The sequence below is a fragment of the Erpetoichthys calabaricus genome, chromosome 1, assembly GCF_900747795.2.
Source record: "Erpetoichthys calabaricus chromosome 1, fErpCal1.3, whole genome shotgun sequence".
In the NCBI taxonomy this organism is placed as follows: domain Eukaryota; kingdom Metazoa; phylum Chordata; class Cladistia; order Polypteriformes; family Polypteridae; genus Erpetoichthys; species Erpetoichthys calabaricus.
Window position 1 is genome coordinate 313,212,658 of NC_041394.2, and position 14,659 is coordinate 313,227,316.

Genomic DNA, 14,659 nt, shown 5'->3' on the forward strand with positions numbered 1-14,659 from the left:
GACGCATGCTTGACCTAGGTGCAATTGAGGAAAGTTATAGTCCCTGGTCCAGTCCTATTGTCATGGTCAGTAAGCCTGACGGAAGTTGGAGGTTTTGCAATGACTTCCGTTGGCTTAACCAAGTCTCCCAATTCGATGCCTATCTGATGCCGCGAGTGGACGACCTCCTCGAGCGACTAGGTAACTCCAAATTCTTGACTACTTTAGATATGACTAAGGGGTACTGGCAGGTTCCCTTAACGGACTCCTCTAAGGAAAAGACAGCGTTTAGCACCCCTAGTGGGCACTGGCAGTATCGTGTTCTCCCATTTGGATTACATGGGGCACCTGCGACATTCTAGCGTCTGGTGGACAAAGTACTCCATCCTCATAATTCATATAGTGCTGCCTACTTGGATGACGTTGTTATCTATTCCAACACATGGGAGGAACACTTACAGCAGGTTCGAGCTGTATTGCGGTCACTAGCAAAAGCTGGTCTTCGTATTAATCTGAAGAAATGTTACTTTGGGTTGGTCGAAGCGAAATATTTAGGCTATCTGGTGGGCCGGGGTATGGTGAGACCACAGTGTTCTAAAATAGATGCCATTTTGAATTGGCCCCATCCGATGAACAAGAGGCAGATTCAGGCCTTTCTCGGCTTAGCAGGTTACTATCGCCGGTTTGTACCCCGTTTTTCTGAGAGAGCAACGCCCTTGACAAACCTCACAAGGAAGGGGAAACCTAATCATGTGGTATGGGATGAGACATCAGAGACTGCATTCATTGACCTGAAAATGGCCCTTACGTCAGCTCCTATATTGAAAGCGCCTGACTTTTCTATACCTTTCATCCTCCAGACGAACGCTTCGGACACAGGTCTTGGAGCTGTGCTGAGCCAAAGTGTCGATGGAGTTGAACACCCCATTATGTACCTGAGTCGGAAACTGCTGGATCGGGAAACTAGGAATGCGGCAGTGGAGCGGGAAGCTTTGGCTATTAAATGGGCAATTACTCAGCTGAGATATTACCTCTTGGGGCGTGAATTCACTCTTATGACAGACCATGCACCTTTACAGTGGATGGCCTTGCATAGGGAGTCCAATCCACGCGTCACGAGGTGGTTTTTAGATCTGCAGCCTTATAAGTATTCGGTCGTTTATCGCCGTGGTGTACTGCACGCCAATGCCGATGCCCTTTCTCGATGCCACGACTTCTCGGACCGGTACGCCCGACCCAATGGGTCTGGGCTGACGGGGGCCCATGTCACACATGTGTGTGGGGAAGACGTTGTATGGACCAAGTAAAGGTAATTCCACGCCAGGCCAGAGGGTGGTGGGGTGCACTAAACTTTCTCCTGTTATCTCTGCAGACCAGCCGCGGGAAAACCTGTCTGATTTAGAACAGAAGACATCACTTCCGGCTCCGGCACCCAGAAAGATACCACATCCGATTCTGGCGCCTAGAAAATTATCACTTCCGGCATCTACTTTGAATAATGAAGAACATCACTTCCGGTTCCCTTACATCACTTCCTGTCCTATCCCTTAAAACCACCATTTTGACAAACCATCATCAGTTCTGTTTTGGACTCGGTATAGAGAACATCTCTATATTTAAAGACTCTTTTGCAGCTAGGAATAATATACGGGTGGCTGCCCCAAACCTTTTTAAGTGTGTTGAGTCAATTCATTTTACACAGGAAAGCCATCACTCCAAGTGACAATTTTTATATTACATTTGATTATAAAGCTGATGAATTTATTCGAGTGGCCTACAAACCAAAAACACATATTACAACTCTTTCCATATTTCTCGTTAAAAGTCATTCATTGAATCATTGTTAAGAAGTTAACAGTGACCTTGTGATTTACCTGCAGAAGTCTAACACAAATATCACAAACGTGCCTCGGATACCACCTACCTAATTTAATAAGAGAAGTGGCTATGCTGCATCCTAAAAACCATGCTGCCTGGGGAGACGAAGTGTGTCGCATTTCATGTTCTTTAACGTTTACCACATGATTGTAAAGTTCTAGAAGCAATCTTCTGCTGGAGCTGGAAATATAAGAAAGACAGCAAATAGCTAATTAAACTGGGCGAGCTACAAAAAGTCAATACCTATTTATCCACTGCAAGTTAAATAAATCTGAAATAATAGCCCTCTACGCAATATGCTGAAGATGCTGAGTTCAGAGGCATGTTTTGGTATACTGGCTTTAAATTAGGGCCAATACACTCTTATGTGGCACTCTTTTCAGTAGCCTGGCCCAGAGTCCCCACATTACAATATATAATTATTAAGTAATATATTCATATATTATAATAGAAAGAAGTCACTCAAATTCTTAGAATTTCCTCAGACAAAAGGACAGTATGTAGCACACAAAATGCAAACTGTACAAAAACAAAACTCCATAACCATTTTGGACATCTATGATATTGGCCTCCCCCAATTTCACACCATTAATAAACAACAGAATAAATTATCTCCTTCTCACATCATGTACTCCTTCTTCCATAATTCTCTGGCCATCCTCCCTCCCTAATATTTGAGCCTTTACCCCTACAACCCTGAGACTCTATACTCAATTAGGTAATGGTATTTTAAACTACCCAGAGATTATTACAGACTGTCCCCACAATCACTTCCAGGGTTAGATATTTCATATAACACTTCTGAGCACCTTTTCCACAGTACACCCAATTGGTCACTGAAAGAGTTACACCCTAGTGTCCCATTTTACTTATACGAGCAGACAGTTTTTGAGACTTTATGGGAGAATTTACTCTGTCATCCATATTGAGTCATATGTCCTATGTTTATATTATCTGCTGCTATACAGTATAACAATTTAGGGAGATCGTGTTGATCTCCTATCAGTCCACTCACATGGTGTTGAGAAATGTAATTATTATGATTCTTTTTCTGTAACTTGTGATTTCAAGATGTTGTATCTCTTTTTCACAATATCTGAAGAAACTCAAAATGTAGTTTTACACCATCTTGGATCTCTGTCTCTATGTAAATATTGTAAAAGGTGCCTGCAGTGATTGTTGTTAGAGCTAAAATGACTTTTTTCAATGGTAAAAGCCCAAATTGCTTTTTTCAGCGCAGATCATTTTACTTCACTTAATTTGTTAGTCTATCACAGTTAAATCAATTGTTTTAGAAATGGTATCACAGCAAAGTGACTAAAATGATTAAGGCAGGATTCCATCTCGTTGGAAACCAGCATCCTAACATTGTTTTAAGTGCCTATATAGCATGTTATGGTAAATGTTTTAGGTCATTAAAGAACATCTTTCTTTTCAAAAGAGTATAATGTTGATAATTTTTAAGAGCAGGAAAGGATGTACGGTATATATAAACCACAGTCAAAGCCTAAAGACTAGTGGGAACTGATCAATCACAAGAAATTTCAAAATACAACAAAACAAGAATCATAGTCAGGACAGGTGATGATCACACTGCCACCACCATGTTTGATTGTGGGGATGATGTTGTTATTGTGCAAAGTTGCATTTGCTTTATGCCAGACGTAACGGGACCCATGTCTTCCAAAAAGTTCCACTTTTAACTCGTCACTCCACAGAACATTATTCCAAACATTTTCGGGAATATCAAGGTGTTTTTGGCAAATGTTAGATGAGCCTTCATGTTCCTCATGTTTAGCAGTTTTTTGCTTTGCATCTTTCCCATAGGGACCATTTTTGCCCACTGTCTTTTTAACGGTAGAATCATGAATGCTGACATTAATTGAGCTGAATTGAGGCCTGCAGTTCCTTGGATGTTCTTTTGGGTTTTTCTGTGATCTTCTGAAATTAGTTTTCTACGCACTCTTGGGAGTAATTTTGCTAAGCTGTCCACTCCTGGTCAGATTTCTTCATTTGGTCCCACAGTTTTAGAAATTGCTTTGTAACCCTGTCCTGACTGATATATGTCAGTAACTTTCTTTCTCAGATCTCCCGGAATTTCTTTTGTACAAGGCATAGTGTGCTGCTTGTTGAGACCTTTTAGCCAATTTCACATTGTTGTACATGTTCTACAGAATGAGTCAATCAAAAGAGGCCCTGAATATTCTGTTGTAACTCTCGTTAGGATGAAGCAATCTGAACCAAAAATACGATATACAGTATACCTTGACGTATGTGTAATCAATTGCATTACATGTGATGCTGAAAATGGTTTCTGTTTTCTGCAGACCCCAGACACATTTCGACCTGACGCTCCATGTTCCTGAACATATCGGCAAGCGTCTCGGGTGGAATAGCAGCAATTTCACGTTGGATGTTTTCCTTCTAATCTTCCACAGTGCGAGGCTTGTTCTGATAGACTTTTCCTTTGAGCATACCCCAAAGGAAGAAGTCTGGTGGTGTCAGATCCGGCAACCGTGGTGGCCAAAGCCCCTTTGAAATTTCAATGTTACTGAAGAAGGACTCAATTTCTGCCATGCTCCTTGCCGATGTGTGACACGTTGCTCCATCTTGCTGGAAGTAACCTTCTGTTAACTCACGATCATCCAGTTGATTCTGAAATTGCTTAAACGAATTGGTGACCCAATAGGTTCACACCATGAAGACGTGCTGCTCAATACTGTACACCACCATCCTGATGAGAAGTTGAGTGACTGAGTGAAGGGGTATGGGCAGTATCCACCCAGAAGTTGCAAATTCAATTTCGTTGTTCCTTTGTAAAAGTGACAATGACAATAAAGATCTATCTCTATCTCTATCTCAAATGGATGTTAAACGTCGTAATGGCTGTCCGGTGCCTACGTCATTGCTCCGACGCAGGTGTGTCCTGGCTTGTTCGAAGCTCCATATACTGAGGAACACATTGCAAATTGTTTCGTTCAGATTGCTTCGTCGTAGCAAGAGTTATTACAGAATATTCAGGGCCTCTTTCGAGTGAATCTCCCTGTATTAAAGTGATGTTTAGACTCCATAGGCATGGTATCAATCAAGGTTGGGTGTGTTTAGTCTATCATTTCAATTTGGTTCATTGGTTGATTAAGTGACTAAGGAGCAGATTAAATTTTCACATGAGCGATATAGGTATTGATAAACTTTTTTCCTTCAAATCATCATTTAAAAACTGTGTATTGTGTTTACTCGGGTTGTCTTTTGTATTATACTAAATTTGTTTCGAGAGCAAAAACAATTAAGTGTTATGAATACACAAAAATAGAAGAAATTATGAAGGGGCAAATACTTTTTCACAGCACTGTAAGTAAACAACTTACTGTATACCAAACATTAATTTCAAGTCACTGTTCTTTTTGTTCCGGTTTACTAAATCAAAGTGAAGCTGCTGGGAGTGACTATTTTATAACTTGCTTCTTTCTTCTGCTTCCACCAAGACCCTGCCCTGGATAAGCGGGTCATGAAACTGGATGGACGAAGATGGACAACATCACATATAAGACACAAATCAACCACAACTGAATTGGCAATGCACAAATTGTAGATAGGCTGGGATTTGAACCACAAGTCACCAAGGTATTCAGTTTATTATACTTTCCCTCAGTATAATAAACTGAAATCCTTTTTTGAAGTGCTATCAGACAACAGAGTTTATGGCTCTTAAATCAGATAAAACCCAAAGAACTCTTTTCTTAGTGGTGTCTTTATTTGCAGTTTTACTTACCTGAAGTCAGCCTTTGAATAAAGAAACTGATCTGCCAGACATTCTTCTATGTCAGCCACCAGGGGGTGGTCCTGGCCATACCAGCATTTCCTGAGTGTAAGCGCTTCATTAAAGCAGGATTCTGCTACAGAAAACTTCCTGAAAGAAAAGCTGAAGAAAACTTGATATGAATAAAAAAGAACTACTCAGAATAAATAATAGTTGTTAATAAACATAGTGATTCAATTTGGAATTTGTATTTTAGAATTTGTTGTGACTGTCATAAATAAATAAATAAAATGTATCATTATTATTATTAATGAGTAAGATAATTATTCATTAGGTTTTATTTTTAGTTGAGTGGTATAGAACAAACATCAAGAAGCCAGACATTTATCTCAACAAGGAGAGGCAAATGTTAGAAACCAGAAAGGCCAACAAAACAACTAAATGCAAACAAAACACATACTCAAAAAGGGGGTCAGAAAGTCTTTTTGTCAATTTTTTTAATAAACTTGGCAATTCTTAAAACTAAAAAATGTTTTTAAAAATTGCTTAAAGCTAAGACAAGAAACAACGGAATCCTCTGTCCTTATAAAGATTGTGACATCTCATGTCAATGCCTACATTCTTGTGCTCAGGCCCCCTAGTTTTTGGTTTTGGTTTCTTAGGGATCACTATTGCTCGATTATCTATAGTAAATTCAGAAAGCTACATAAATATCACACTTGTCCTTTTATAAGTTCTTACATGCCTAAGCAATGGCCACACTCGCTGTTTCCTCACAGATATGATATTGTCTTTTCACAAATGAACATAAATAATTATGTGCTTACAAGGAAGTAGTCAGTGTCTGCTTCATTGTGAATCTGAAATCATGCCAGCAACACTACTACACGGCATTGTAATCATCCATCCATCCATTTTCCAACCTGCTGAATCCGAACACAGGGTCACGGGGGTCTGCTGGAGCCAATCCCAGCCAACACAGGGCACAAGGCAGGAACCAATCCCGGGCAGGGTGCCAACCCACCGCAGTGTTTCTGTTTTGTCATTTTCAATTCAATTCCGTTCTCTACTTTATACTTTACTTTCTTTTTGTGACGTGTGCTGTAATAATGCAAGTACTGACAAGTAATTGCAAGCTGAGCAGATACCTGTACAAACAACACAGAATGCTAAAGGGAATCTACATTTGTATTTCCCACTTGCTTTAATAAGTACAAATTTACAGTAATTAATTCCTAATTTATGGACTGACACAAAAATCATAAAAAAGGGAAAAGGCTACCTTAATTGGTTTAGTAATAAAATGATTAGGAAGAAAATCAGCAATGACAGGGGCGTCCAAGGACTGAATTTGAGAATTACCAGCTTAAATTTAAAAAAATACCATAAACTATTAAAAGAGCTTTCTGTTTTTAAAGAGTATTTCTGCAGAGACCATTTAAGTATCTGCCTATTTGAAAATTATATAACATAAAAAAGAATAAATGTATCTTGCCATGTTTTAATTTTAGATGGTAAGGTTACCTTCCTGTAATGTGATCATGTGGGAAATCACATTTTCCTTGAGCCAAGTTTCCATGAATGGATGCCAAGCAGTATAGAGGGCTAAACAGTTTACTTTTCTGTGCATAGGGCACCCTCTGGTGAATGAATGTTGCAAATAATTGTTTTCAAGAACATCTATTTATTCAAGAAATAAACGTATGCATTGTTTTATGGCACTGAACGACACTATATTATTTTTCTCCTTTTGATATATCCAGTCCTCCCTTGTTCTCCCTTGTCCTGCTCTGTTCTTGTAGAGGAATATTTCAGTGAAAATATAATAAATAAATGGATTGTGAAATGTGAAAATAAATAAATTACAGCAACATGATATGTAAGCATAAATGACTAAATGTGTCACAAAATGCATTTTGCTGCTTATTTTTTATGTATTTATTTAAGTTATTTCTTCATTTATTTACTTCCATGACACCACACAAAGCATGAAATACAACTTAAAATGAAAATTGTCACTTTCATTCATCAAAATTGAGAGGCTGAGCTCTAGTGATTACTGTTTTTTGATTGCTGAATCATCCATAGAATGGACATAATTCTATGCCTGGCCATCGGACCTTACTCCTTTTCTATGTTAACTAATGTTGTCTTATTTTAATTTCTTATTTTGTCTATTATTTTTCTTTTCTTCATTATGTAAAGAAAGCACTTTGAGCTACTTTTTGTATGAAAATGTGCTATATAAATAAATGTTGTTGTTATTGTTGTTAAATCTTCACCCATCAAGTGCCAGTTTTACAGCAGATGCGTAAGATGCAGACTTCTGAGAGAATGAGGAATTCAAAGCTTCTTCAATTAAAGTAGCTGCTTCACCCAGTAATGTTTCTTGCGCTCATATTTGCTATGCACACACAGTCACAACCTTGAGCAGGCACTTTGCATGCCTTGGGAGTCCTGTGGCTCATGACTGTGCAAATCTGTATGTGTTTGTGGTGGATATGACTGCAAAAAAACAGTTGCCTGGAATTACTGCCAAGTCTCAAACCCCAGATGTTTTACCAAAAAACAGAAAAAGTCATAAAATCTTGTGAAAAGCTGTGACTAGGTGCTGCAAGTATTTGCTTTTTCAAAATCCAAAAACATGGGTGCGCAAGCAGCGCAAAACCAAAAGTAGCATATCATAAATGTTGGCATTCTGGCATCAATTGATATGACCTCTGCTCGTCAGAAGGTGGCAACCAAAACCAAAATGATGTTTTACAAAAACAATGGATAAAAGCTGTATACTCAAAATACTGAAATAACTATTAAATGAAAAACTTCTAAAATACTTAACAGGACATTTCAAACTTACAATATCATAACAGTTTGTATATTTGGGTTCACAGATAAGATTCATTTTTTTATTTTAATAAATAAAAATAAAAAAAAACTTGCTAAATAGCACTACTAGGTTTTTATGACTGTCAAGAAGGACACACATATGGCAGCACACCTGGGTTTAAAAGGCAGACACAATTGGGATCAATTGACATGTGATGATGCTAAAATGATGATTATTACCTGGGAGAAGCAAATCCATTCACCTATCCATCTGTAAAGGACACTTAATTGATTTATAGACTGGTGGGGAGCCAGAGGCTATAGAAGATGCATAGCCCACAAGACAGGAACTACAGCCACACTCATGTAAACCTGACCACCTTAGAGTTACTATTTAACATAACCTGCATGACTTTTAGAAGGAAATATGAGTACCTGGAGAACAGGAAAATTCAACACAGATAACTACCAGTCTCCTGAAGATGTGAGGCAACAATGGTACCAGCTGCACCACAACTCCATGAGAAAATGTGTTGTATGCCAAATATCCAGCTGGAGTGGAAAAACAGGAAATTAAATTGAAAGTGGTGGAAGAATTAAAAGACAGAAAACCTAGCAAGTTACTGACCAACTTATTATCAAAATGTGGACTGTAAAATAATAAAGAGATAAATTAATAACAATGGAGATTTTTCCTTACTTGTGAAATCCACAAATTAATTTCTCTGTAGCTTCTCCACATGGGTGAATGCGTATACTTGGATTCCTAGAGATCTCCTCCAGAATCTCATGCACATTTACTGAGTTTTCCTTAACAGCAATTTCACCCATTTTCCTCAGCACTTCACCTAAAAAATAAAATTCAGTGTGTCCATTTAAATAGATTTCTACAGTTTTAACAATCAAGCAGTAGTAAAGGTGATGTCCCCACAGGTCCCTTTTCCATTTTCAGCCAGGGAGCCTTCTGTGTGGTTTGCATGTTTCATGCTGTTTAATCCCAGTGATTTCAGAATCCCCTCACCGTCCAAAGACATGCCATCAGGCTGATGAGTGATTCTGAACTAGCCTGGTATGTGTGCGTGTGCGTGAGTGTATCCTGTGATAGCCTGTCATTCTACCCAGGGCTCAGTACAGTCTCAGGCTCTGAGTGGAAACAAGAAGATGAAATGAACAGTAGTGAAATTGAAGGAATATTAATGGAGAAACTTTATCAAATCTCTATCTCAAAGAATGTTTAACTATATTGACAATCATAGTTTGAGAAATTGATGTGATATTCCATGTAACATTATCTTTTGAAGCATTTTTTTTAGAAATGTTTAGTTAAATGTATTTGTTTTAAAAGCATTAATATATTTATATCGTTATATAGCAGTATGGCACTACTAATCTACACTCCATGGGTGACAGGGCCTTTAGCTGTATAGCGCCCAGACTCTGGAATGACCTACCGAAATTAATCAGGTCAGCTGACTCCATGAATTCTTTTAAAAAACAACTCAAAACTCATCTGTTCAGGCTTGACTTTATTACCCTTCTCTCAGTTTACTTCTCTGTCAAGATGCTCATGTAACCTGTGTGTGTGTGTGTGTGTGTGTGTGTGTGTGTGTGCGTGTGCGTGTGTGTGTGTGTGCGAGACCATCAATTATGTTGTCTGTTAGGCGTTTTTTTTTCTCTGAATTTACTGTCGTAATTTTCTTTATTTATTTATCTGGTTTGTACAATGCTCTATACTGTATACCCTGCCATTCTTTCTTATATTCTGTAAGTGCCTTGCGCATTGGAAAGGTGCTATATAAATACAATGTATTATTATTATTATTAATTGTATAAGATTTCACAGTATCCTGATTTATTCTCTAATAAACCTACAGAATATAAAGAGCAGTACTGTAAAACCACTCAATAAAACAAACATGTTCAGTTCAGCTCAGTTTAATTTATTCTTATATAGCACTCTTCTCAGTGGTAAGGCTGCAGATACTCTGCACATTTACAAATAACAATAGCAATAGTAAAATAAAAGGTACTCTGTAACATATTGTAAATGGGAAGCAATTCTTCTGCTCTCTCTCCATGTCTAACACTGAATACTCCCAAAGTATCAGAAACAGATGCATTTATTTCAGGTAACACATACTGTATATAAAGTGGTGACAAACAAAGAAGAATACAAAGTATGAAAGTTAAGACAAAACAAGCAACCAGATCTCTGCCTCTCACCTCTCACTTTCATATCATCCTGGCCATTCTTCTTCCGACCTGTGAGTCTTTACCCTAACTCTCTTCCCAAATACTCGTTCATCAAATTTCTGGACTGAGGAGGCTTTAAATAACCTTTCCGGGGTTACTGCCACAACTAGCTCTTATATCACTTCTGGGGACAGGGTTGGCCAGTGTAATGGTGGTGCTGCACAAAAGGTGGGAGCAGAGTGAGAGAGAGATCAGCTGATGTCGCCAAGAAGCACTGCACTTGCAGTGCTCAGTGGCAGTTTCTGCACTCAGAAGCATAAGAGAACTCAAGGCATTGAAAAGAGAGCTGCTTTGGAGAGCCTTTGCAATCCAGATGTTGTGGGTCCAAACTGGGACAGATCGAGATGTGATTTGATGGCAAAACAGCCTGTTTTGGTTACAGTGACACCATAATTCAATTCCCTCTGATAAGTTCTGTTTTCTCTGATATCCTGAGTCCAGTGGAGCTCTTAAAGGGTTGGGTATCCAGAGCAGCATTTATGCTGCCTTCTTTCTCAAAGGGACAAGCCGATCCCACTCATTTCATTCAAGCATCATGTGCAGTCTCATTGCAGATACACAGGAAAACACTGGCCACACAGCAGTCTTCCCTAGCCTTACCATTAAATGAACAAAACCAATAAGTCAATAGGTAGGAGTTGTGGTCTATTCCCAGTTTTTATTGCTTCTCTCACTTTAAGTAAAAAGTCAGGAATGTTTAGCATATGATGGATTGCCTGCTGTCTATAATCCTGGTTGTTTTTCTTATGGTCAACATTTTACTTCTCTTGCTCTGGTATTTCTAAATGTATTGCTAAAGAACAGGAGTCAAGCCAGCAGATGCCCAAAAGGATGGCTTACTCTAAGAAATTACTAGAATAGTTTTGCCAGTGATGCTTTGTAGGGAGAAGTGACTACTTTTAGGTAACTGGAAATTAAAGGATACTAGGGTATACTGGCAAGTATGGCAGGAGTTCCTCCAGCACAACAGGTGGCAGCAAGGAGCCTCAGTTCTTTATAAATATTTCCCTGAATCCAGCTATAATACACAGGGGTTCATGGTTCTATAAGGGAGGGCTGGCATTCAGGATGTTAGAGACACCTTGGGCCACTAACGGGAGTGCCAGGATGGGCTCAGGCATTTTTTTTATTTAAGTGTCCATCCCTAGAACCGATAAAAAGTGTCCAATAATGTGAGAATCACAAGTATTTAATGTTAGAAGAAAGAGTTCATGTATCGCTTCCTCTGAGAGGCTGTGTTTCCTTTCTCAGTTCAAAGACATGCCATCACATAGACTGGCAACAGTGAAATGCCCCAATATCAGTGAGTGTGTATGAATGTGTCAAATGATGGAATGCTGTCCTATACCAGGGTTGGTTACTGTATTTCAGCTCTTGCAGCCAGGGAAGGCTCTATCTAAACACAATTCTCAGCTGGAAAATGGAGTTTACTGAAATTAATGGATAGAGAATAACAGTACATTAGAAGTTTAAGTTTTCCTCTACTTTTATCACATAGTGTTATCAGTTTCAAACACAGTTGAGTTCATACATGGATAAACAGATGACTAGATATAGTAAAATATTTTCGTCAATAGAACAGATCCTTACTTCAGAAGTGAAACCTACTGGAACTTAAATGCAGCTATGTGGTATAGCGGGTCTGCGGCTCAGAAAAACTGGCCAATTAATAAATAAATAATGAATGCGCTTGTGCTGGGGAGTGGAGCAGGTGCGAGTGATCTGCCATGAAGACGCCCTGTCTCCAGGTCAGTGTGTACCGGTCAGCCATCCGTATGTTGCTTTGCTGGCACGTGTGGGCAGTCTGATTGCCTTATCAGCAGCCCAGGGTGACAATCAGGTGATTGTACCTGCAACAGCTCCCCAGCATATAAAAGGGAATGACATGTTATGGACAAAAAAGAAACAAACAAATGGTTAGAGTGGAGGTAAAGGACGGGAGAAGCAGGCAGGAGAAAGAAGAAACAAGCTGTTCAACAGAGTGGAAGCAGGTGGACGGGAGTAGAGCCCCAAGGAGGAGTGAGTGGCCACCGCTCAGGAGGGAGCTGTGGGTCGCTCCTGTTTTGTATCTTTGGGAGCAGGAGCGAACATCATGCTTTGGAGGTACATTCGCTAAGACAGCTGTAGTGGGAGTAAAGAATGCCTACATTGGGTGGAGCCTGGATCGGCAGCGGTTCAGGTGGAGCAGGGCTCAGGGTTGCCCATGGGACTGGTTGTGAGGGACACGCGCCGGATGAGAAGAGTGTCCGCACCTGCTGGTCGACATCTCTCCAGGCAGCAAGGTCCAAATAGGATAAGCCAGAGAGGTATCAGTTTTAAAGGAAGGCACCAGCGCTTATGGATTTTAAAATGAGTTTACTGAACTGTGTTGTTTTAACCTCGTTTTTAACTGATTTTTCTATTTATTGATTTTAACCCCCACTTTCACTTCTTTTTATGAATTATTTATTTGACAGTTTTGAGCACTGCATTTTGGGAAACTTGTTTTGTGGATTTTTTATAATAAAAGCACTTGAACTTTTCACCAGCCCCTTGCTAGGTGTGTTTTGTCCTCATCTGCCATGCACATCTTGGTTATGGTACTGACGGTGTTAGGTTCAAGATGCTCCCAAAAATGAAGAGGGAGCAAGGAGCTGACCTGCACCATCACAAACTAGTGCTATGGTAAGTCAAGAAGTTAGGTGGGTGAAGGATGACCGGCTAAAGAAGTAAGGACAGAGCCTGAAGGAACTGAGAGAGAGAAAGAAAGAGTTTATGAGGAAAAAGTACTTCATGGGATTTTGGATTACAGGAAAATAGGATCCCTATGCAAGACACAGGGCAAAATACTCATACTTGTATGTTTTATCTATTCTTTTCTAACTTTGTGCACTCCTGTGCATTTATTTCTTTATAATTAGTACACTTTGGAATAATACCTGGTTTAAACAGATACTTTGATGGCGATCCACTTGTATATTCAACATATGATGTCCAGAAGTGGAGAAAAAACATTTTCACAGCTGAACCAAACATTTCAGTAAAATAGTAAACATACTTTGTGGTGTTCTAGGAGGCAATGAAATATGGAAACAAATGCAAAAGTCTTTTAGTTGACTTTCAGTTCATGATTATCTAAAATGTCAGTAACTGCTTTTAACAAACAGCCCTTTCATCTTTTATTGTATCTTAAATCAACACACATTGCCAATGTTAAGTACCTCCAGTATTTGGAGGATGATTTTCCAGAAAACAGTACACTAAATGTCAGCTACATACCTTTCACTCTTTGAATATCATCAATTCTCTCTTCAGACATTTTTATTAAAGACTCTGTAATGGCCAATGCTTTGTAACAGTATCTTTTAGACATTTGCAGATTCCCTTCCCTGTAGTAGAAGTCTACAAGATACTTCGATACTCTTAGCAGACCTTCCATTGTTCTTCGATCTTGCATACCACCCTGGAAAATCAGACATGCACATAAGGCAGGATGCTTCATTTTCCAAACCTCCAAACCAGCTACTATTATTTTCGAAAGGGCTCTACTATATAGCACAGGAAAGGCACTATACAAATAAAAAGTATTATTATTATTATCAAACAAAAGGAACACAATGGACACCGTATCATGAATGACCTTTGAAACACCTTTCTCTCTGTATATAATGTTTTTTGAACTACGTCTGTGAACCCAATATAAAATGTATAATAAAATCTGAGCAGAGCAATAGCAAAATGATAGGTGCTGCTGCCTTACTTCACAGGAAAGTGGTTTTAAAACCCATGCCTTCTCATGGTTTCTGTGGAGTCCGCACACTCTGCTCATATATGCATTGGTTTTCCTTTGAGATATGTACTGTATGAATGTGCCCTGCAACCGACTGTCACCCTATACACAGTTGGTCTCTGCCTTACACCTTAATCTGCTGGCCCCCACAACTCTGAATTACAGTTTGAAAATGGATGCATAGAAAAATGAAA

The 14,659-nt window shown here is 39.1% G+C and overlaps 1 protein-coding gene across 1 annotated transcript in view; it reads right to left on the reverse strand.

Moving 5' to 3' along the window:
* Positions 1 to 14,659, reverse strand: part of ttc41 (tetratricopeptide repeat domain 41) — a 106,380-nt gene that overhangs the window by 9,050 nt on the left and 82,671 nt on the right. The window contains exons 11-14 of the mRNA XM_028817489.2: positions 13,955 to 14,138; positions 9,144 to 9,291; positions 5,630 to 5,779; positions 1,904 to 2,037 (exon numbers count right to left, since the gene is read on the reverse strand). Of these exons, the coding sequence (XP_028673322.1) occupies positions 1,904 to 2,037; positions 5,630 to 5,779; positions 9,144 to 9,291; positions 13,955 to 14,138 (616 nt within the window). The remainder of the gene's footprint in view (positions 1 to 1,903; positions 2,038 to 5,629; positions 5,780 to 9,143; positions 9,292 to 13,954; positions 14,139 to 14,659) is intronic.